At 36.8% G+C, this 21,690-nt stretch overlaps 4 protein-coding genes across 6 annotated transcripts; 3 read left to right on the forward strand and 1 right to left on the reverse strand.

Annotated features, from left to right (window-relative positions):
• The first annotated feature begins 218 nt into the window (after positions 1-218).
• Positions 219-5,556, forward strand: LOC17879425 (putative methyl-CpG-binding domain protein 12). 3 transcript variants are annotated; one of them, XM_023779833.1, is made up of 5 exons: positions 219-444; positions 4,095-4,436; positions 4,528-4,590; positions 5,051-5,181; positions 5,279-5,556. In XM_023779833.1, exons 1-5 carry the CDS (start codon positions 341-343, stop codon positions 5,347-5,349), a joined length of 711 nt encoding a protein of 236 aa, XP_023635601.1. In that variant the 5' UTR covers positions 219-340; the 3' UTR covers positions 5,350-5,556. The 3 variants fall into 3 exon arrangements, with proteins under 3 accessions (XP_023635601.1, XP_023635603.1, XP_023635604.1); XM_023779835.1 differs by having other exon boundaries at positions 223-444; positions 5,291-5,556; XM_023779836.1 differs by lacking the exon at positions 219-444 and having other exon boundaries at positions 1,482-4,436.
• A 278-nt stretch (positions 5,557-5,834) lies between these two features.
• On the forward strand, positions 5,835-9,771 carry LOC17877962 (phytochrome C). The gene is made up of 3 exons (XM_006282977.2): positions 5,835-8,033; positions 8,167-8,986; positions 9,087-9,771. Exons 1-3 carry the CDS (start codon positions 6,017-6,019, stop codon positions 9,583-9,585), a joined length of 3,336 nt encoding a protein of 1,111 aa, XP_006283039.1. The 5' UTR covers positions 5,835-6,016; the 3' UTR covers positions 9,586-9,771.
• A 5,212-nt stretch (positions 9,772-14,983) lies between these two features.
• Positions 14,984-15,999, forward strand: LOC17879362. Its single transcript, XM_006285984.2, has 2 exons — positions 14,984-15,668; positions 15,788-15,999. The coding sequence occupies exons 1-2, from the start codon at positions 15,079-15,081 to the stop codon at positions 15,825-15,827; spliced, it is 630 nt and encodes a 209-aa protein (XP_006286046.2). The 5' UTR covers positions 14,984-15,078; the 3' UTR covers positions 15,828-15,999.
• LOC17879989 (protein RRP6-like 2) lies at positions 15,990-21,426 on the reverse strand. Its single transcript, XM_006285697.2, has 14 exons — positions 20,664-21,426; positions 20,133-20,288; positions 19,736-19,894; positions 19,572-19,655; positions 18,986-19,065; positions 18,846-18,896; positions 18,658-18,766; positions 17,874-17,956; positions 17,699-17,744; positions 17,517-17,604; positions 17,256-17,425; positions 16,926-17,105; positions 16,747-16,845; positions 15,990-16,676 (listed from the first exon to the last, which is right to left on the reverse strand). The coding sequence occupies exons 1-14, from the start codon at positions 21,357-21,359 to the stop codon at positions 16,107-16,109; spliced, it is 2,571 nt and encodes an 856-aa protein (XP_006285759.1). The 5' UTR covers positions 21,360-21,426; the 3' UTR covers positions 15,990-16,106.
• Positions 21,427-21,690: the final 264 nt, after the last annotated feature.

A 21,690-nucleotide genomic window follows, 5' to 3' on the forward strand; every position in this document is an offset into this window, starting at 1 on the left:
TAAATAAAGTTTATGATCATCTCTCTCTTGGACACCAACAAATCTCTCTTCGACCAACAAATCTCTGTTTTGCAACGTTCAGGTACGAGAATCATCTTCGTTCTCTAAAAGATCTTCTCCGTGTATATGTTGATTGATCTTTTTATTTTTAATTTTAGTTTTATGGATTTAATTAGATCTTGTAAAAGAGAGCAATAGTTTTTCTCTCCGGCGTGAGTCCCAATGCATCTAAAAGAAGCTAACTTAACTTGAAAAAGTAGATCTTACCTACTGATTTTTGCCATTAACGGCAATTTTCTTTCCTTTCCTCACTTAATGGCCGGCCGATGTCTCTTTTGGAATGCAACCGGCATCCCTCTGCCGGTCTGATAAGCACTCAGTCGCCTCCTTTGAACAACAACGGTGGTTCATGTCTGTTTTGGGGGAGAAGTACCCTCGTGTTGGGTTTGTGTTATTGTGATACTTTGCTCTGTTCTTGAAGAATTTACTGCTTAGTGCAGCTGTTTGTCTATCCCACCTCTTCTTGTTGGGATTCTAGTACTCTCGCTACTGGATTTTTCATTTACTACGGGTTCATTAACTGCTCTCTCAACTACTTCTTCAACAAATCCTCTAGCTTTTTGAAGGCTTCTGCATTTACTGCTGTTTCTTCAGGTCTCTTCTCCGTTTTGTCTTAGCACACGGTGAGGTAGCTGCTCTCGAGTAACAAATGACATCTTGGTACTCACGATTTGAAAAAGGCCCTATGCTCGCTCCCCTGTTTGCATACCTGAATGTGATAATGAAGACCTTATCATGAAGAATATACTCACTCTGGTAGGACGAGTCACTAATCCAAGGATTCAAAACCCAAAAACTCTTGTGCACTACATGCTTCAATTATGGAATTTGGGTAGCAGAGTGTTAGGCAGAGACTTGGGCCAAGGCAAATTCCAGTTTACTTTTAAAACTGAGGAGGACCTTCAACTTGTTCTTAGTTGGTCCTCTTTCCACTTCAAATAATGGATGTTTGTAGGAGTTCTTCTCACCCTACTGAACCAGCCACGAGGGACGTGAGGAGGGAGTCTCCTCACCATCACCAATCGCTATATGCCCAACTCAGGCCACCAAGCCGCCTCCATTATAGGCAAGAATTTTGAAGTGATAGGCCTAGCTTCAGAGCCTCAACCTAGGTTAGTCACTATAGATCGGGTAACAGAGCTCAGGACCTTGGCCTTCGTAGCTCATCCTCTTTTCACACTCGACATCAGAGGTGTGAAGAGCGACCACAAAGGCTATCAAAAGTCGGCACCTCGAGGCTCTGGAGAGAGAGGACGCCTCCAAGCAGACCAAACAGTCACCACACAACTAATGACAGCTCAAAAGCCTAAAGGCCAAGTGAACAGCGTCCCTCTATTTCTATGAGAGAGGTAACACCGGTAACACCTCCATCGCAGCCTCTGGAATTTCAACCTCCTCCTCCCCTACCTTCTTTGGTTAAAAACAGGGTTTGCTCCCCCTATCCAAGGCCTAGAATACCAGCCCTCGAACGGTTAACTACTGGAGAGTCTTCAGGAACCCAATCACGAGCTGCAGGGGTTTCAACCTCTATGCTTGACATGTTACAAGATGTGGATATACACTACGAGGGAGGGGAGGGATTTGGCCTCACAGAGATTAACAATGCCAGTATCTTTGGCTCAAACTCGTCTCCTATCCACCCCACTTTTAGTCATCGTCTGATTTTCAATCAAGACCAGCTGAGGAAGGAGAATCTAAACCATGAATGTCAACTAGTCACGGTCACCATCCCGGCGCACCTCCCTAGAACTAAAACCACAAATAAAAGAAAGCTTCCTACCTCGGCAAAACCAAGAGGCACTAGGAGTCCACCTCAGGGCGCTAGTTCAAAAAAACGAAATGCTACAAGGCCTAAGGCGACCTTAGCTGCGAGGAAAAGACTCTGCAATCAAGTTACTGTAACTCAGTGTAGTGTACCGACTTTAGCTTTGATACCAGCAGCCAAAAATACAAAATCTAAGATGGATTTTCTACATCCACCAAATTCTCTTCCTTAGTGGTTGTGAGTTGGAATTGTCAAGGTTTGGGAAGCACTCTTACAATTCCAAGATTGTGGGAAATTCGAAATGACTTCTCCCCGAATGTATTGTTTCTCAAGGATCGTAACGTGGATAACACGCTTTCACTCGGCAGCTGGGAAGGAAGTTCTTTAAAAAGTGGTTTTCGCTGCGATGTCATGTTTTAAACTCCCTTCCTCCATATGCAAAAGAATCCAATCCGCTTTAACACACTTTTGGTGCGACTCAAAACCAGATGAAAGGAAAATGAGCTGAATATCGTGGGAGAAGCTTACTCAGCATAAAGAAAATGGTTGTTTGGGATTTCAAGAGATACTCGCATTTAAATTGTTGCAAAAAATGGTTGGAAATTGATTCAAAAACCATATTCTCTTTTGGCTAGATTTTTGTTGGGCAAATATTGCCACTTGTCCTCCTTTATGCAGTCAAAATGTCCGACAATCGCTTCACACAGTTGGAGAGGCGTACTGGCGGGTAGAGAGACACTTGCTAAAGGGTTGGGATGGATTATTGGTAATGGGGAGGAGGTTAGCATGTAAAACTCTCCTTGGTTATCCTCAGTCACTCCGAGACGACCAATAAGACCACATCCTTTGTATAGTCTAGATTTCTCGGTTAAGGATCTTCTAGTGCCCAACACAAACATTTGGAGTAGAAGCAATCAGACTTTACCTACCTCATCCTGAGGAATACATTCTCAGCATTGTACTGAGTTCTTCAAGAAGATCGGCTAAGCAACGTTGGTTACATCGGAAACAAGGTATCTACTCTACTAAATCCGGATATGCAATTGGTAGAACTGCAGCTGATACGGCCTAGGAGGTCACTTTTAGTTGGAATTCGTGTATTTGGAATGTTAATACTTCAGCTAAGTTGAGGATGTTCTTATGCAAAGTCGTTCGCAACGCTCTACCAGTAGGGGATGTACTTGTAGGAAGAGGTATAACGGCTGATACAGCCTAAAAAGATGTGGAGAAAGAGAGGACATTCTTCATTTGCTTCTTAAGTGCCCGTTTGAAGTGAAGGTGTGGGAGCTTGTCCCGACCATATTTAAACCCCAGGCCAGTGTCGTCTCATTCATGGATCTCTTAAGAGTAGTTAAAATTGCTCATTTTACCCCCAATGGGTCTAGGATCAGTGCCATTGTACCCGTGGATTCTCTGGTACTTGTGGAAAGCTCGTATTCTCTTGGTGTTTGAAGATAAAGGTGGTTGTGAGGAAGATACGGTGCTGAAAGCAATTAAGGAGGCTAAAGCTGGGAATCAGCGAAACTCCTAGAATCCCCTAAGAATATTGGACTGCGGAAGGGAACAACTCCAGCGATCAAAGCGGAGGCGTATATTTGCTGCTCGGATGCAGCATGGAAGGATTCCACAAGTGTGGGAGGCCTTGGCTAAAGGACCCACAGAAACACATTGTCCTCCAAGGTTCGTCATCAAGACCCTTTGTTACTTCAGCCCTTTTGGCGGAAGCACTGGCTATGGAAGCTGCTATCAAGTCAGTTTTAGCTATGGGTGTGTCAAGAGTAACATGTTACTCCGACTGCAACGAATATGTTCTGCTCCTTCAGTCGAGAGGCTATGTTAATGAGCTCGCCGGTTTTTTGGCCGACATTGTGATGCTTTGTTCTAGTTTCATCTCTGTTTCATTTCATTTTATTCCCCGCTTGGAAAATGCACTAGCTGACACCTTGGCTAAGGAAGCGGTTATGTCTCTTTCAAACTCCTCTTTTTAAGGAGTGTAAAATCTGTCTGAGGTTTAATATTATTCAAAATTTTGTCCAAAAAATGAAAATTAGATCTTGTATGTCTCCAGTCTCCACCATCACATGCTTATATGTGTTTACTTAGATTTTGTTATATGATTTTTAACTATCCCAGAATATTTATAATTCATTGTTGGTTCCCCTATGATGTGGATACGTATTTCTCATTTTTGTTTTAATGAACAAACTTGATTATGCATTTTTCATTTCTATTGTTTATTTTACTTGACAATATCATTTATTATGTGTAGTTCCTATCGAGTAATGTCTTCATCCGGCAATGCCAACGAATCCAACAACACTCCAAAAATGCCCTTCATTAAGGAATTAATGGTTCAGTGTGGGCGTTGTTTGAAATGGAGACTCATACCCTCTATGCAGAAGTATGAAATCTTAAGGGAAAAACATGTTGAAAGCCCCCTTTTTTGCGAGGCAGCTTCCGAGTGGGAGCCAAATATGTCTTGTGAAGTCCCGGGATATGAAACATCATGCGATATCTGGGCTATTGATGCACCTAGCATCCCTTCCCCACCAAGCGGATGGAGACGTCTTGTGCAGGTTCGACGTGAGTACGAAAAAACATTCGCCGATGTGTAAGTAATTCTACAGGCCTCTTGTTTCGATTCTCATTGTCTATATAGTACCAAGTTTTCCTTAATATTTTTTTTTGTTATATTTGATCAGTTATTATTATCCTCCTGCTCCATTATCAAACATAAGGCTTCGATCACAATCCGAGGTCAAAAAGTAAGTTTTTAGTATTCATTTCACTCGTTTTTAGCACTTCAAATTCTTATAAGTTACATAACATCTTCCTGTTTCAAAACCGTCATGTAATTTATAAGAAATTGATATGTTGATTGAGTTATTTGCATATTTTCTATCTCTTTATTTGAGTATTAGGTCTCAGGGAGTCAGGGTATTCATTCTTACCAATTTTTCCAACTTATATATAAAGCAATTAGTAGGATTGTGTAGGAACAAGTAGTTGGAACCTCTCATATGACGTTTGTGGTGATATTTATATAAAGCTAGGCATTATTGATGCAAATTACATAAACCATTGCTCATGTTTTGCTACTAACGACAATGTCTAATGCCAAGAATTGGTTAGACGAAAAGCTTAGTGATGACTTATCAATTATCATATAGACAGCTTAATTCCTTACACTCTTATAAGTCTCATTGTACGTTGGTTACTTGACAGGTTCTTGGAAAGCCACCCTGAGTACACAAGAGAAGGGGTGAATATGTCTCAATTCTCATTCAAATCGCCAAAACGCCTTGAAGACTATATGAAGAAGCGTAATCGTCAAGAACCTAATGCAACTACTGAATGTAAGTTGTTGTATTTTTTTTTCTCACTTAGTCAACAATGTCACATTTGATTATTTTCCCTATTATCCGGAGTTGTTTCCAGCTAATTCAGTGACAGTTGTATATCTAGGTGAAGTTGGATATAGAGCTTCACAGCATGGACAACCCTCCAAAAAGACAAAAATATGAAATTGGTGAATGAAGAAAGCCAACAAAAATTTAGTCCATGTCGACATAATTTGGATATTTGTGGCTATTTTATTTTATTATTTTGACCACAGTAAGACTTTGAATGTTTTTGGGGAAATTCTAATCATGGATTGTTGGAAAGTTAAGCTTTATTTGTTTTGTAAAAACATATATATTTTATGTTCACAAGATTTTCGTTGACTGATATTTTCTACCAAAAATTTTAATTTTAAGAATTTACTTATTTATTTATATCTTGTGATTAAATTGTATATAGGTAGTGTTTTATGACTTATGTTATGCTATGAATAATAAAGAATTTTTTTAATTTATTTACTTAGAAAAAAGAACGAAACTGCACGCAGTTCTTAAAACTTGAAACAACAATTCTTATTTCAACCCGCCACGCAGTTTACTTTATTCATTAAAACAACACGACGTTTCAATGCATCTATCTTCTTCCCCATTCCTCTCTCTCAGCTTCTCAACCACTTACGAACATTCCAAAGATCCTCTCTCAGAGAATTCGCTGCAAAATCTCCAAGAAGACAAAACACTAATGAAGGTTCTACTTCTGAAACTCTGAAATTTCATTTGATCAGAAGAAAAGCTTTGTGAATTCTTCTGCAGATTCGTTTTGAAGAGAAGAAAGTAAAGATTTTTAGAGATGTCATCGAACACTTCACGGAGCTGTTCAACTCGATCTAGACCAAACTCGCGAGTTTCTTCACAGGTACTTGTTGATGCGAAGCTACACAGGAATTACGAAGAATCTGAGCGTTCGTTTGATTACTCTGCTTCAGTTAACTTGAACCTGCCGAGTTCATCGTGTGAGATACCTTCTTCAGATGTCTCAACTTACTTACAGAAGATTCAGAGAGGGATGTTGATTCAGCCCTTTGGTTGTTTAATCGTTGTTGATGAGAAAAGCCTTAAAGTTTTAGCCTTTAGTGAAAACACTCAAGAGATGTTGGGTTTGACTCCACATACAGTGCCAAGTATGGAGCAGTGTGAAGCTTTGAGTATAGGAACTGATGTGAGATCGTTGTTTCAGTCTTCAGGTTGTTCTGCTCTGCAGAAAGCTGTTGACTTTGGTGAGATTAGTATTCTGAATCCCATCACGCTTCATTGTGTGTCTTCAAGTAAGCCTTTTTATGCGATTTTGCATCGGATTGAAGAGGGTCTTGTTATGGATTTGGAGCCTGTGAGTCCTGATGAGGTGCCTGTTACTACTGCTGGGGCTTTGAGATCGTATAAGGTTGCGGCTAAATCGATTTCGAGATTGCAGGCATTGCCTAGTGGGAATATGTTGGTATTGTGTGATGCTCTTGTTAAGGAAGTTAGTGAGTTAACAGGTTATGATAGGGTAATGGTGTATAAGTTTCATGAAGATGGGCATGGAGAAGTGGTTGCTGAATGTTGCAGGGAAGACATGGAACCTTATCTTGGGTTGCATTACTCTGCTACTGATATACCTCAAGCTTCGAGATTTCTCTTTATGAGAAACAAGGTTAGGATGATTTGTGATTGCTCTGCTGTTCCTGTTAAAGTGGTTCAGGACAAGAATCTCTCACAGCCAATAAGTCTGTCTGGATCTACTTTGAGAGCTCCTCATGGCTGTCACGCACAATATATGAGTAATATGGGCTCAGTGGCATCTCTTGCCATGTCTGTAACGATCAACGGTAGCGATAGTGATGAGATGAACATAGATCTTCAGACTGGCAGACATTTATGGGGCTTGGTGGTTTGTCATCACGCAAGTCCTAGATTCGTGCCTTTTCCGTTGAGGTATGCTTGTGAATTCTTGACTCAAGTATTTGGCGTGCAGATCAACAAAGAAGCGGAATCAGCTCTTCTGTTGAAAGAGAAGAGTATTTTGAAAACTCAGAGTATGCTATGTGACATGCTTTTTCGTAACTCACCGATAGGTATAGTCACTCAATCACCAAATATAATGGATCTTGTTAAATGTGATGGAGCAGCCCTTTATTACAGAGATAAACTCTGGTCTCTAGGGGTTACTCCGACAGAGACACAAATTAAAGATCTTATCGATTGGGTTCTCAAATGTCATGGAGGAAACACTGGCTTTACCACTGAAAGTCTAATGGAGTCTGGCTATCCGGATGCTTCTGTTCTTGGGGAGTCTATCTGTGGAATGGCTGCCTTATGTATTACCGAAAAAGATTTCCTTTTCTGGTTCCGGTCTAGCACTGCAAAACAGATCAAGTGGGGTGGTGCTAGACATGATCCCAATGACAGAGATGGTAAGAGGATGCATCCTAGATCCTCATTCAAGGCTTTTATGGAAATAGTTAGGTGGAAAAGTATGCCATGGGATGATATGGAATTGGATGCAATTAACTCTCTGCAGCTAATAATAAAAGGCTCGTTGCAAGAGGAGCATTCAAAGACTGATGTGGATGTCCCACCTGTGGATAAAAGGGTACAGAAGGTAGATGAATTGTGTGTTATCGTGAATGAAATGGTGCGTTTGATTGATACAGCGGCTGTTCCTATATTTGCGGTTGATTCCTCTGGTGTTATAAATGGTTGGAATTCAAAAGCGGCGGAGGTAACTGGACTGGCAGTTGAACAAGCAATAGGCACACCTGTATCAGAAATTGTTGAGGAAGATACTGCAGAAACCGTTAAGAACATGTTAGCATTGGCTCTTGAAGGTAATGCTAACATGTTCCTCTCCAGTATGGAAGAAAATTTCCTTTATCTGGTTTCTGGCTTCCTTTTATACTTTGTTTTCATCTTTTTTGACTGTTTTCGCAGATTTTCATCTGTGTTCATAATACATAATAGGTAGTGAAGAACGTGGTGCTGAGATCAGGATCAGAGCATTTGGTCGTAAAAGGAAAAGCAGTCCAATTGATTTAGTTGTCAACACTTGCTGTAGCAGAGATACCGCAAATAACGTTCTTGGTGTATGCTTCATTGGACAAGATGTAACAGGCCAGAAAACACTGATTGAAAACTATAGCCGTGTGCAAGGAGATTACGCCAGAATCATGTGGAGCCCCTCAACACTCATTCCGCCAATTTTTATGATCAACGAGAACGGATTATGCTCAGAGTGGAACGATGCAATGCAGAAGCTTTCTGGGATAAAGAGAGAAGAAGCTGTCAACAAAATGCTTCTCGGGGAGGTTTTTACCTCAAATGATTATGGTTGCCGCCTTAAAGACCATGACACATTAACTAAACTGAGCATAGCGTTGAATGCTGTGGGTTCTGGCCAAGAAAACATAGAGAAGCTTTTCTTTGGTTTCTACCATCGTGATGGTTATTTCATAGAGGCATTGCTTTCAGCAAACAAAAGGACTGATATTGAAGGCAACGTTACTGGGATTTTGTGTTTTTTGCAAGTACCTAGTCCAGAACTCCAATATGCTCTACAGGTTCAACAAATATCAGAGCAGGTGACTGCCTGCACCCTCAATAAATTGGCATATCTCCGCCATGAAGTGAAGGACCCCGAAAAGGCAATATCCTTCCTTCAAGATTTGCTACATTCATCTGGATTAAGTGAAGAGCAAAAGCAACTCTTGAGGACAAGTGTTTTATGCAGGGAGCAGTTAGCCAAAGCCATAAGCGACTCAGACATAGAAGGGATCGAAGAAGGGTACCAAAAACCTGATTCTTCTATAGCTCTCATCATCTTAGTTGCTAACTCTAAAATCTTCTGTTCTAATACTGTTCTTTTTATTTATTCCTTAAATCAGCTATGTGGAACTGGATTGTAGCGAATTCAGCCTGCAAGAATCCTTAGAAGCAGTTGTAAGTCAAGTGACGGAGCTCAGCATTGAACGTAAAGTGCAGATCATCTGCGATTATCCTGAAGAAGTTTCATCAATGAAACTGTATGGAGACAACCTAAGGCTACAGCAAATCCTCTCAGAGACACTCTTAAGCAGCATACGCTTCACGCCTGCACTGAAAGGATTATGCGTCTCATTCAAGGTAATGGCACGGATAGAAGTTATAGGGAAAAGAATGAAAAGAGTCGAGCTAGAGTTCAGGATAATACACCCGGCACCAGGACTGCCTGAGGATCTGGTAAGAGAGATGTTTCAGCCGTTGAGGAAAGGAACATCAAGGGAAGGTTTAGGACTACACATGACCCAGAAGCTTGTGAAACTCATGGAAAGAGGAACGTTGAGGTACTTGAGAGAGTCTGAAATGTCAGCCTTTGTGATCCTCACACAATTTCCCCTGATTTGAAAACAGAAGACCTATCTTCAATATATAGTTCTATTGTCGAATAAAACTGGTGCCAGCATATATGTTCTAGTCACTGTAACTGTGTAACATAACCATATGTTTAGGAATAGAATGGTTCTGTACTCTACCAATAATCATATGTTGTTGTCTTGAATCTCAAAAGTAACTTACAAAGATTGAGAATAACTCAAACTGTTAACTTCATAGTGATGATTGAAGCCTATGGTTGTGTTAGCCTCCATATCATCTGGACATGGATGCAGACAATAGATGTGTTTGGTAGATACACTAGTTGGGTTCAAAGGAGGAGTTGTGTTGGTGAGTCACGACTCACGACTCGAGTCTCATATCTCGCGTGTGTAAGGACGAGCTAGGACTAGGAGAAGAGTGAACTTTGGCATGTAAATGACGGAACAGTGACTTTACTCTAAGGCAAGTTCGAAGAGTACAAAAATGAACTCGAAGGAGAGATCAAAGCAGAGGTTGATTAGTTTAATGTTATGCATGTTTGCAACATTTACTATTGTCCACTAACATTATACTGCAAAATAACATTCATAAAATAACCAAATACAATTAAACTTATGATCCTATTTTATTTATTGATTAGTTTGGTCATATTTCTTAATTTCACAATACTACTAATCCCTTTGTATTACTTGGTTCTTCACTTCTACCTCTTCTTTTCAAAATAGTAGATGTTTGTAAATTAAATTTGTCCTAGTGATTTTTCTCCTCTCATTCTTACATTCGAATGGAGAGCTGAAAATCTTATACATATATATATATATGTATATATTTATTTATTTATATTATATATTATTTTTTTCGAAGTATCATTAGTAGAGTCTTTATAAAAGAAATTAAGTTGATATTTTCTCCGGATTTTTCATTTAAAAAAAAAAATTGTTCTTAAATTCGAGTTTCATGAGTTACAACAATGTTCTAAGTTCAGATTGAGAAAAATAATTTTATCGTAAATTCATTATTCTAATTCTAATTCGAATGTGAGGACTGAAGATTGAGAGGAGAAAAATCACTAGGAAAATTTTCATTTACAAACATAGATAAACTGTATTTGGTTATTAATGAATGTTACTTTGCAGTTTGCACTATATATAATGTTTAGTGGACAAATAGTAAATGTTGCAAACACAATATATCATAAATTCGTTATAATAATTTTGATCATTTCGATAAATATTTTTACCGTAAATTCGTTATAATAAGTTGATCCTTTCTATAAACAAAAATAAAATTATTCTAAAAAAATTCAACTAATTTTTGGGAAATAAATTCATCCACACCTATATGTTTAATTAGCAAGAAACTTATATAAAATACACATAATCTTATTTTTAATTATATTCTATCAAAACGTGATTTTCTTGTGAAGATAGTCCACACGTACGTACAAGGTCCCCTCATCAAATTGAGAAGATTTTGGTCCCCAATCTCTCCTAGTAAACGACATTCCTAGCTATCGAGTTAATGTCACTTCCTATGCTAAGCTCATCAACAACTTTAGTTTAATAAAAAATTGTTAATCAAGAGATTTGTTTGTTAATTAAAGCTATTAATTTATGGTTTCAAGGTGCTTTGTACCCAAAACTTCAAACAAGAGTATGCTTAGCTACTAACCTTTGCAACTGGCCGACAAGTGTTTTTGTATTATCTTTATACATTTCTTGTTTTTTCTTCTTCTTTCACTTACAAAGTTATTTTTATAATCTTGTTTAAGTCATTTATAATTGTAGTTTTGTATTTGGACCATTTTTAGTTGAACGCAATTTTTAGTCCTTTTATTTTTGTTGATTCTTTTTATGTTTGCTTGATCAATGACACTTTATACTGTTCGACATGTGGCATGGTTACAACTTACAAACTGAATTTAGCTAGATATAATTTATTTAGAAAAAAAAAACTATTTCTGTTTCCTTTAACATATATGCTTTAGCTTCTAATTTTTTGTGATAACTTTTTCAATGTTAAGAATGTAAAGTGAAAAAAGAAAATAGTTTTTATAAGGAATGCACTTCCTAGAAAATTAGTTCATATGACAAAAAAATATATTTAAAACATGGAAACAAAACTTAAATCTAAGATTTTAGTTTATCAATATAACCAAACAAGCTCACATAGTCTTTCTAAAATTTATTTTTTTATTTTTGATAAATTTTACCTATGTTTTGATAAACATTTTAAATATTATCTACAGATTTTTCTGTAAATTAGAAAAGTTTTAAACATGGGAAAAATATTATATATACATCAATAATAACCTGTTCTTGATAATATTATTATTGGCAAGGAAACCAAATATCCATATAATAAATTCAGTTTTACAAACATGCACATTCCTTGTTTTTCAACTCAGGGTAAATCTCCAGACCTATGAAAGGATCCGAAACTAATTCATGGGAAGAAGGTATTCCAAAGGTAGGATCCCCCAGTTTTTCAAATGACTTTAAGAGACCCATACCTATGTGGCCAAAGAGATAAATCTAGCAATTCTGCGTATGGAGTGAATCGATCACTGATTTAAACCAACAGGGCGACTCTTACACTAGACTAAAACCACTAACCCACCACTTCTGGTTGAAGATTTTTGGATTTTGTTTACTTTTTTGCTGTCATAAACTCGTAATCGTAGGTGTACATGCAGAAAATAGAGTATGTTGTTCCATTTCATTTTATTATAAACTTAAAATATATAGGATTGGAACTTTAAAGAGATTATAATTATATATCGAGAGATGTGTGAATATAATTATTTGTTTCAGTTTCACTCAAATGTCTTTGGCATTTTTCCTTTCCGGTGCGTGAAATTTATCAATTTTACTGTTTATCGTACAAAAATAAGCATGCTCAGTTTTAGGGGACACATCCTCTTAATTAGCCTTTCTATTAAAATATGCAATCTTTTGTTGTTTGCAAGAGCTATATATACAAACTTTCTTAATCGACATCAAAACATGCTCTAGGAATACAACATAACTATTGATTAATGAAGAATACTCTACATATATATATTTTATTAGATGAAGTTTTGTTTAGATGTGATACATGTTAAATCTATCGATGATATGATGTCGACAAGTATAAAATTTTAAAAATTTCATAAAAGAATAGAAACATATTTGCAGATATTAACTTATATACATGTCCCTTGGGGAAGAAATGTTTTTTGGACATTTGTTAAGTAAAAATTTTGTTTTTGAGATTTTTTTGAATATTATGTTAAATTTTAGGTTTTAGTAAAATTATATGGACTTTTTAAAAATAAAAATAAATAGCATTTAGAAAATTTTAGGCTTTTTCTACTAAGAATTTTGAATCCATCTACATATTTTTAAAAACATTTTGACCTTTTTCTTATGTAATTTTAAAAACAAAATACTTGGTCCCGTAGACTATATATGGCTCCTCTGTCCACCCTATTTGAGCCTGCCCTGCAAACATCAAGTTTAACATTCTTTTTCCTTTATCTTTATATTGGTTATCGTATTAGAGTCCAAAATTCTATAACGGATTGAATGGTGTAAGACCATCATTAATAGTTTTTAACAAAATCTTAGAGCTAAGTTTTGTTAAAAAAAAATGTTCTTATATAAGATTTGTTAGCTTTTAGATTTGTTAAAAACCCATCAATAATATAATAAATGCATAAGATGTTGTCAAACGAAAAAAAGTGAGGAGCTTATTATCAAAACTGAAACACAGGAGGTTGGAAGAAACTAACCCAGGTTCGACCCACCATAGAAACAAAAATCATGATAGTGTAGTAAGTCTGTCAATAGGGCCAAGACCCAGTTGGTTTATCTAACTCCTTACTATCCCCTGACATTAATCGGAAAACATTCCAAACTCGGGATAAAAATCATGGTGGTCCTTCAGAGAAAAATCCACTCTAAAATATTTTTCTGTGTTTCTACCGAATCCGACCGGATCAACCGATAGGGTTTATAAAAAAAAAAAAAACGAAACACACCCATGAGTGACCAAACAAGTCCACCGAAGATCTAGCAAGTCTCTTTTCTTTTTGTTTCTTTGTCGTAATGTAGCAAGTCAACTTAAGTAATCTGTGGATTGTTTGTAAGTAGTGAAGTTTTGGAGAGATGGGAAGGAAATAAAGTGTCGACAGATGGTAAGCAGGGAAGGTTGCACATGGCATCACCGACACTCTTAAAGCCTTGGACAATGCATCAGAGCTAAGTACAGTTGAAAGGTTTTGTTTATGGTCTTCTTGCCCTTTTGGCTTCTCCTAAAAGCATAGAAACTATACGACGATTGTTTAACTTAATTATTCTATTTGTTATTTTTGTCGTTTTTTGTTTCTTTTGTTTTATCTATCTTTTTGTGTCCTTCTAGTAAGAAATATAAACACAGAACCGACGGTTTCATTTTAAACTAAAAAAATTAATATTATGATTGATCAGTACTCATAATAGCATAATTAAATAAAAGTTAGTAGATTAAATCAGAAAACTATAACGTTAGTAGATCTATCTGATGATACCCAATTCTGAATTAAAAGTTTTAAATTTATATTTTAATTTTAAATACTATAGAAATAAAATGAAATTTGTTTCATATAGTAAATTGTATAAACACTATAAACTCGAATAAAATTTATAATTATAATTATTTTGCTAAGAAAACGTATTACATACGTAATATTTTTTTAAATACACTTTGCATCTTTTCCGGCTTGTAAGTTCATTTTTATCCGATAGCTGTTTTGTTATATTTGAGAGGTTTTAAAAATCTATTTACCAATCTTATATATCACTATGCGATACTTTTTTTTTATTTACACGGTTTTGATAATTATTTCTCGGAAAATCACCTATCCTACCACTATTCTATCATAAACACATTTAACTGTAAAAAATTTTCAGGATGGTTGATCGAAAAGAGAATTAAACTATGATGACATAGATAGCCAAATAAATTATTTTAAACATAATGACATAGATAAGTATTTTGATTCACATAATCAATTATCAAATTGTAAAATTTTAAATCTTGTGTAGTATAGTGGATTAGCAAAACATTACATTTCAATTATCACCATTGCATAATCAATTTTGGTAGTTTAATCACTAGTTATTACCATTACATTTTCTATTGTTTGAGATATTCATACAAAATTATATAGTTTAATGTAGGGTGAATTATCTCGGGATTCCAAAATGAGAAGGACTAGTTAAGGATCGAGCTGTTGCTACTGATCAAATCTCGATGCAGATGAAAACAAGATTAATAGAATAGAATAGTTTTTTTCTTCTTCCTAGTAATATATATACATGAGTTGAGTCTAAGTCTAAATGAACATTTAAGCTATCCAAAAATCTTAAGCTATATATAACTCTTTTGGTTTTTTTTTTTTTTTTTTTCTTCCAAATTTTTACATCAACTCTAGGGTTTTTGTATTTTGAAAAGTCTTTTAATCAAGCATCATCTTTTTCTCAATTTAGTGATATATATAAAATGGTTGAACTCTTGTTTCTTCTATCTTTTTTGGTGGAGCTACAAAGTAATTGCTTCCATATGAATTATCTTGAGAGCATTAAAATGAAACAAGGCGTTGTGAGTTTTGTTTCATTGCTTTTTAAAAAACCAGTTTCATGGTTGTCTTTTCTTGCACCACCACTTCTTCACATCATAGGACTTGGGTTCTCGCAAATCCTTTTTACCTCAGCTGCTGCTTTGGTCTTCTCATCTTACTTCTTCCCTCTCTCAATCCAAACACCAAACTCCAAGGTTCAAGATCTTAGTACTCAACTAGAGTACTCTATAGAAGAGAGTGAAGTATCTACTACGACCACTGATCATGATCATATTGCCAAAGATAGTGGCGAAGACGACGGGACAATCCCTGATGAGGAGAGCCTCATAGAGCTCTCCTTACCAAGTGGTCATTACGTTGGCCACCACTACAGTACTATCATTGGACAAGAAAATCAAAAGATCATGTACAACGACGTTCAAGATTTCAAGCTTATCCAACTATCAGCCGAGTATGAAGACGATAATCTGATCGAAATCGACATTTCCATTGGATCCATCAAGTGTTCAAGGTTTCAGATCAAAGCTTGATACATTTTCATATCTTTAGTATCATTATCAATATGTAAAGTAATATTTGCGGCTATTTTTGCACGTTACTAGTGCTCTTGTGTTTTATTTGTTGTTCTAGATCTCTCCGTTTACGGGGTTTTTCTGCTTACAAGATATAGAAGTGATACCACTCCTAGTCAAATACCAAATGAGACATAAAAAAAAAAGCTTTTGTGACAGATTCATAATTTAAACTATTAATCAGATTTCATGTTTCGAACAAAAAGTTTGTATCCCTAAGTCCCATCAAAGTGGGAGGTTATGTAGTAGATAAGTTGAAATTCGATTAAACAAAAATCACCATTGGCCAAGACCAAAATGAATAATGATTAAACTTAACCATAAGATCTGTTTGTAATTTGAACTTCAGTTGGAAAGCAGGTAAGAATGTTTTCAACCTAACTTTTAAAGGTCGCACTTCGGTTCCCGGATGCCGGAAAGGCTTGACGACGTTTTCCTTGACCAAACTCTGACTGCTCCGGACCAGAACCCTTCTTCTTCTGACCTGCTCCAGCTTCTTTCTTTGCTTGTCTTCCCTTGTGCCCTTCCCCAAATTTCAACTCTTTCCTTGCTGCTTCATAATCAAACGGCTCTATGTTTAAAAACTCAGTCTGCTTTGGGGCCTTGTTGCTCTTTTTCATCGAGTTAAAGCACTTCTGAAAGTTTGTGGACAACTCCGAGAGAGACATTGGTTCATCTTCAGCCTCAACTTCTTTCGCATCACCATCACCATCACCATCACCATTTTCCAATAGTATAATATCACCAGTCTCGGGCACTGAAACTCTACCAGAAGTACCAACAATTTCTAAGGCTTCTTCTGAATCATCTTTCAACTCTGTCACACCATCTTCCCTGGAAACAGAGGCTGGCATAGCTGAGTTTGAGTCAGGGACTTTTTCTTTAAACGAAGGGAATGCCAGGTTTACAGATGATCTTATCTGTTCAAGCTTCACATCTTCCTTCACCTGAAAACATTTTTATCAATCATTCTGCCACCAAAACCAACTATAGAGTTTTCAAGATAAATAAACTCACCTTCTCATCAGTTCGAAATTTCTTCTTCGAGGCTGCACTTCCCAGCAATGCTCCTAAACCACTGCTTGGTTTCTTAGATATCCGAACTGCCGCAGAAACCTAATACATGACAGACATATCTTTGAAAGCCTGGCATGGATGATTAAAAGCACAAACCAAAAGAAATAACTAGTTGACACCTTAGCAGAACCAAACAAGCCGGTGCCTAAACCTCTCCCTTCAGTAGTACTTGCTGCAACCATATTGAGGCCCCTGGTACTCTCAACTTGCAAAGAATTATCCTTCAAACTTGGAGAAGCTAAATCTCCTGAGTAAACGTCTTTCTTCTCAGTAATAGGTTCAATATTCTTATCCATTATCTACAATCAAAGAAGGCCATTGTTAAACAGACAAGAAGAATACAGGAAAACAGCACAAGGAGTTTAAGACCCTAATCGGCTTAAGCTTATACACTAACAGTTATAGCAAATCAGAGAGAAAAGGCTAATAAATCAATAGAGATATCTTACAGTTCCAGAAGACGCATCTTTTAAAGACAGAGCAGCAGACTCGAATCCTGCATAATTTTGCACTGACTGCCTGATGACACTGACCACCGAATCAACATTCCGCTCGATATAAGGATGCTTTGACTTCAACATCCGACGCAATTTGCTAACACTGAGAGGCATCTCCTTGGCTATTAGAATAGCAACATTCGACCAAGTTAATCATTGCCAAAATAAATCCACTCTCTGGCAGATGGTGAAATTAAATTCTCGGCTATTTACCTATATCAAGGAGAACTTTGTTTGGCAACACATAACCAGTACTCTCATCCTCTGCACGTGCAATGAAATCTCTCCATTCACAGAGCCCCTAAAAGAAAGTAAATTTTCTGTTAGCTTTATATAGTATAAGAAAAAGCAGAGGTTGTATGCATCATTCATTACATCACATGAGAACATCGTACCGCAACAATGGCAAGTTGAGCTGCATTGAAGCCCGCTGCTTGAAGCCTAACAAAATGCCAGGACGGTAAATATAATACTGGTTTAGGTAACTTAGCTTAGGATGTCTGCTCAAAAAGAAAGAAAAAAAAAAACAAAACTTAAGTATGTTATTTCTCTCAAGAAAAAGTAACAAACCCATAGACATGAAGATATGAATCCTCGGTTAATAGCTCTTTCTCATATAGTTGTGTGCACACATCATAACTCCGCTTGTAGACCTGTAAGAAATAGTAAGACAAAAGTCAAAATATTGAAGAAGAGCTATTTCTTCCTGGGCTATATACATCCACTGGATTTAACTAAATCTAGAAAAGCAACGATGTTAATGAGTCAGTGGAGCTGAATCACCAATTCTAGACAAATGTTAATACCACACTGAGTTCCCATAATATGTGGTCGGGAGTTTTTTTGACTGGCTTACAGAAAAAAAAAAAAAAAACATTTGCCAGAGAACTATTTTATGTATGACAGATGCCATTGAAGTTCTCTTATAAAGTTTAAGAATGTTGCAAAACAAGAAAGTAACCTAGATGAGGCACATAGACACATAGTATACCATAGGAACACTGAAATTCCAATTACTGTATGGTGTAACAAAAAGGACCAAGTATCTAGAACTGACCAGTTCCTTCCAAAGTCCCTCTAAGAAAACATAAAATGTTGCAAATGTGAAGAGTCACCTAGGTTAGGCAGCTAGCTAATATAATAAGAATACTGAAAATCTAACTATCCTACAAGACAGTATAACTCACCAAAATACACCCGACACACTTGACCACACATCATTTTCCACAAAAAATGCTAAGCCACACAAAACTAACAGAAGGATAGTAAGAAGAAGCAGACACAATAAATAAAAATTATGCATCTATCATGCTGAAGAATATTATACTTCTCAGTATAAGTTAATGATGACTACCTCAAGCAAAGGAGAGTCAGTATGCTCGTCAAGCTTCGCCATTCTTTGCAGTTCTAGTCTGATTACATCATATATGTACAAAAGGTAGTGGGTATCTTCTCTTGCATATCTGCAGTGAAATCCAAAATTGTGAGCTCCAGTCAACTGATGATGACAGAACAGTAAGACACAAGACGGAGAAGATTGACCTTGTCATTTCCTCTGGAAGGGGTCGTATTCTCCAGTCTGCATTTTGGTATCTACAGCAATAAATAAATCAAAAAGTTGAATGACAAGTGCGAGACGAAAGTGAACAAAAAAATCCAGATAGGACCCGAGTAATACTCACTCTTTGTTTGCAGTAACTCCACAAAAATGCTGCAAAAGAAACTCCAGGCTATTTCTCTCCAAATTTAGCACTCTTGAGGCCTGAAAGAATTAAAATCTAAATCAAAATGTTTCTGCTTTGGAAAAAAAGGCTAAATAACTAAAATTTATTTCCAGTATGTGCTTCAGTCACCACAATATGAGATCCCAAGCTTTTTAACTGACATATTGACTGGGTTCTTAAAAGTTAAAACAGTCAACACATACTAGAAGTTACTATTTACTTAAGGTCAGGAGGGTGCTGAAAGTATCTACTAAAAGGACCGTAAAACCATCGATGGCGTAATTGTTGCCAGTTATCTCTTTTGATGGTATAGCTAACTAAATCCATTCTCAAAATAGCTTAGTACAGGGAAGAAAAGTATAGTTTTCCATGTCCAAACCATAGAGGATAAAAAGGAAGAAAGCTGGCTACCCAGTTCAAGTGCCAGTAAGTTGCCATCATTCTTCTCCCATGTAGCAAAAGGTGTATGTTATGGAAAATGGATCTATTCTACTATGTTTTATACGAAATATCGCAAAAAAATAAAGCTGAAAGAACATCAAACCTGTCCTGTGTCAAAGAGATTGCAGACATATATGCCGAAATCCCGTTGAAGCCAGATAATATCTCGATCTGCTCCATGCATTACCTATTTACATAAACAGATTTCAGAGTATAGAACATATATTTAGGTCTTTTATATAAGAAATTAATGTATCCAGGAAAAACCTTTTTCTTTTTAGGGTCTTTGAATATCTCCCTTAGGTAAGGACCAACATGAATACGGAGCTTAAATGTATCAACTATATAATCCTCTGTTCTGGTGGAAATTTGCATCAAGCATGTCAATCCTTGAAAAGATCGATACTGATTATGCTCCAGATCAACCTAAACAAAGAAAAACAGAAAACATTAACAATAATAAGAGAAGAGAGAGGCATCAGCCTTGGTTAATCACAAATTGAGTTGTTTATCGGCTTATCTAATGATGGATAAAATTTAAGGTAATGCAATGACATAATAATGATAGAATTCTGAAATTATTTCCTACTTCCACCAAAAGACATTATGGTCAAAAAATATATTGCATATAGGACTACTAAAGACAATCAGAACAGAAAATTACCGCAAACTCTTCAACACTACGCAATTTGGCAACTAATTCTTTCAGATCTTTCACTTCTTGAATAAACTTGAACGGAGTCTCTTCCAATGGAAGGGGCTTAACAGGTTCCATCTCGTTTACATCTTTGTCAACGAAGTCAACCACTGAAAGTTTCTCCTGCATAGTATTATAAACATATATAAAAAGAGAAGACAACTACCAAGAAAAGGCCAAATGCCGACATCCAAAAATAAACTAAAAGAACCTTAAGAGCATATCTGTTCCCAAGCCACAATTTCACAATACAATACAGTAAGCTTAAGAAGTCTAGAGTCTTAATGAAGAACTTAAAAACATACATAATGCTAATCGAAATACTACACCATTTGGCAGCACAGGGCAGGTTTTTTAATCAATTACAAATCCTCTCATTCTACATTATAATAGCAGCATCCTCCCTAATTGGTGTTGTTTGAGTCAATTATCATATAAAGTCTAACCATTTTCCAAAAAACACCTAAACAGATGGTTCTGAAAACACAAAACACTAACCAGTGGATGCATAACTCGCTGATCGTCCTCGCTCCTCTCCAACCAAACATGCTCAAAGGGTTGATTCGCGTTGTTCACCAATATATTATACTCCTCTTGAGGCTTCTTTATGGTTGGTACATGGAAAGGAACTTTAGCCTTACCAGATGAATTCCTCTCCCTCTCAGCCAACTTAACATCAATCACAGAACCACCGTAAGTATTCTTACCCGCCGCCGAGCCAGTAATCACATTACCAAAAGGCTTTTTCTTCTTCCCATAAACCATCTGAAACCCATCATCATTCCCATCGTAAGCCAAAGGCCGACCAATTTCCTCTTCTTCCTTCCGAATCCTCTTAAACTCATCAACCGAAACATCAAATCTCTCGATAAATTCATCATTCACGTTACAAAGCCAATCCTCGGCATCAACTTCATCAACATCGCCAGGGAACTTCATCGATTTCTCCCAAACCTGCTCGGAATCACCGATCGTCTCAAGAGCCGACTGCGAGGTTCCAGCTATCTCGTCGATTGGGCGTTTGAACTCATCGAAATTGTAGTAAAAATGGAAATCTCTACTCGCCGGAATCAAACGAGAAGACGATGAGAGTTTCGAGAGGGTCTTCGAGAAAGGACCATCGACTATTGCTTCCAGGGATTTTACCTTCCAAGAAAGCGGTGAATCGTCGACGTCCATGTTACCGTCGCTCATGCTCGGCTCGAGAAACAGAGAGAGATCAATCGGAAAATTGTGATTTTAGGGTATCTCTTTGGCTTGGCTAGGGTTTTAGGAACACCATTGAATGAGACAGTGCTGAGCTATTTTGGTATATAAACTTGGGGGCAAGAACGTAATTATTTCCGGTTTTTGATTTAGATTTTAGAGTAAACCGGAATTTGATCTTTATGGATTAAATCAAATAATAAAATACTATAGATTTTTTTTTTTCACAATAGTCTAACAAATATTTAAACCCGTTAACAAATACGAGACAGTACCGTAGTCCGTAGTCACAAGCCCAAAAGAGGGAATCAAAGTCACA

This window comes from Capsella rubella, unplaced genomic scaffold (assembly GCF_000375325.1).
Source record: "Capsella rubella cultivar Monte Gargano unplaced genomic scaffold, Caprub1_0 scaffold_7, whole genome shotgun sequence".
NCBI classification, from domain to species: Eukaryota; Viridiplantae; Streptophyta; class Magnoliopsida; order Brassicales; family Brassicaceae; genus Capsella; species Capsella rubella.

Coding starts and splice junctions, on each gene's coding strand:
- LOC17879425 (XM_023779833.1), top strand. CDS start 341: ATGCAACCGGCATCCCTCTGCCGGTCTGATAAGCACTCAGTCGCCTCC. Junction 4,437..4,527: donor GAAAAAACATTCGCCGATGT/GTAAGTAATTCT, acceptor ATATTTGATCAG/TTATTATTATCCTCCTGCTC. Junction 5,182..5,278: donor ACCTAATGCAACTACTGAAT/GTAAGTTGTTGT, acceptor ATTCAGTGACAG/TTGTATATCTAGGTGAAGTT.
- LOC17877962 (XM_006282977.2), top strand. CDS start 6,017: ATGTCATCGAACACTTCACGGAGCTGTTCAACTCGATCTAGACCAAAC. Junction 8,034..8,166: donor GTTAGCATTGGCTCTTGAAG/GTAATGCTAACA, acceptor AATACATAATAG/GTAGTGAAGAACGTGGTGCT. Junction 8,987..9,086: donor ATAGAAGGGATCGAAGAAGG/GTACCAAAAACC, acceptor TCCTTAAATCAG/CTATGTGGAACTGGATTGTA.
- LOC17879362 (XM_006285984.2), top strand. CDS start 15,079: ATGGTTGAACTCTTGTTTCTTCTATCTTTTTTGGTGGAGCTACAAAGT. Junction 15,669..15,787: donor GGATCCATCAAGTGTTCAAG/GTTTCAGATCAA, acceptor TTGTTGTTCTAG/ATCTCTCCGTTTACGGGGTT.
- LOC17879989 (XM_006285697.2), bottom strand. CDS start 21,359: ATGAGCGACGGTAACATGGACGTCGACGATTCACCGCTTTCTTGGAAG. Junction 19,656..19,735: donor AAGACCCTAAAAAGAAAAAG/GTTTTTCCTGGA, acceptor TTATGTAAATAG/GTAATGCATGGAGCAGATCG. Junction 17,426..17,516: donor CAAAGTTCTCCTTGATATAG/GTAAATAGCCGA, acceptor CTATTCTAATAG/CCAAGGAGATGCCTCTCAGT.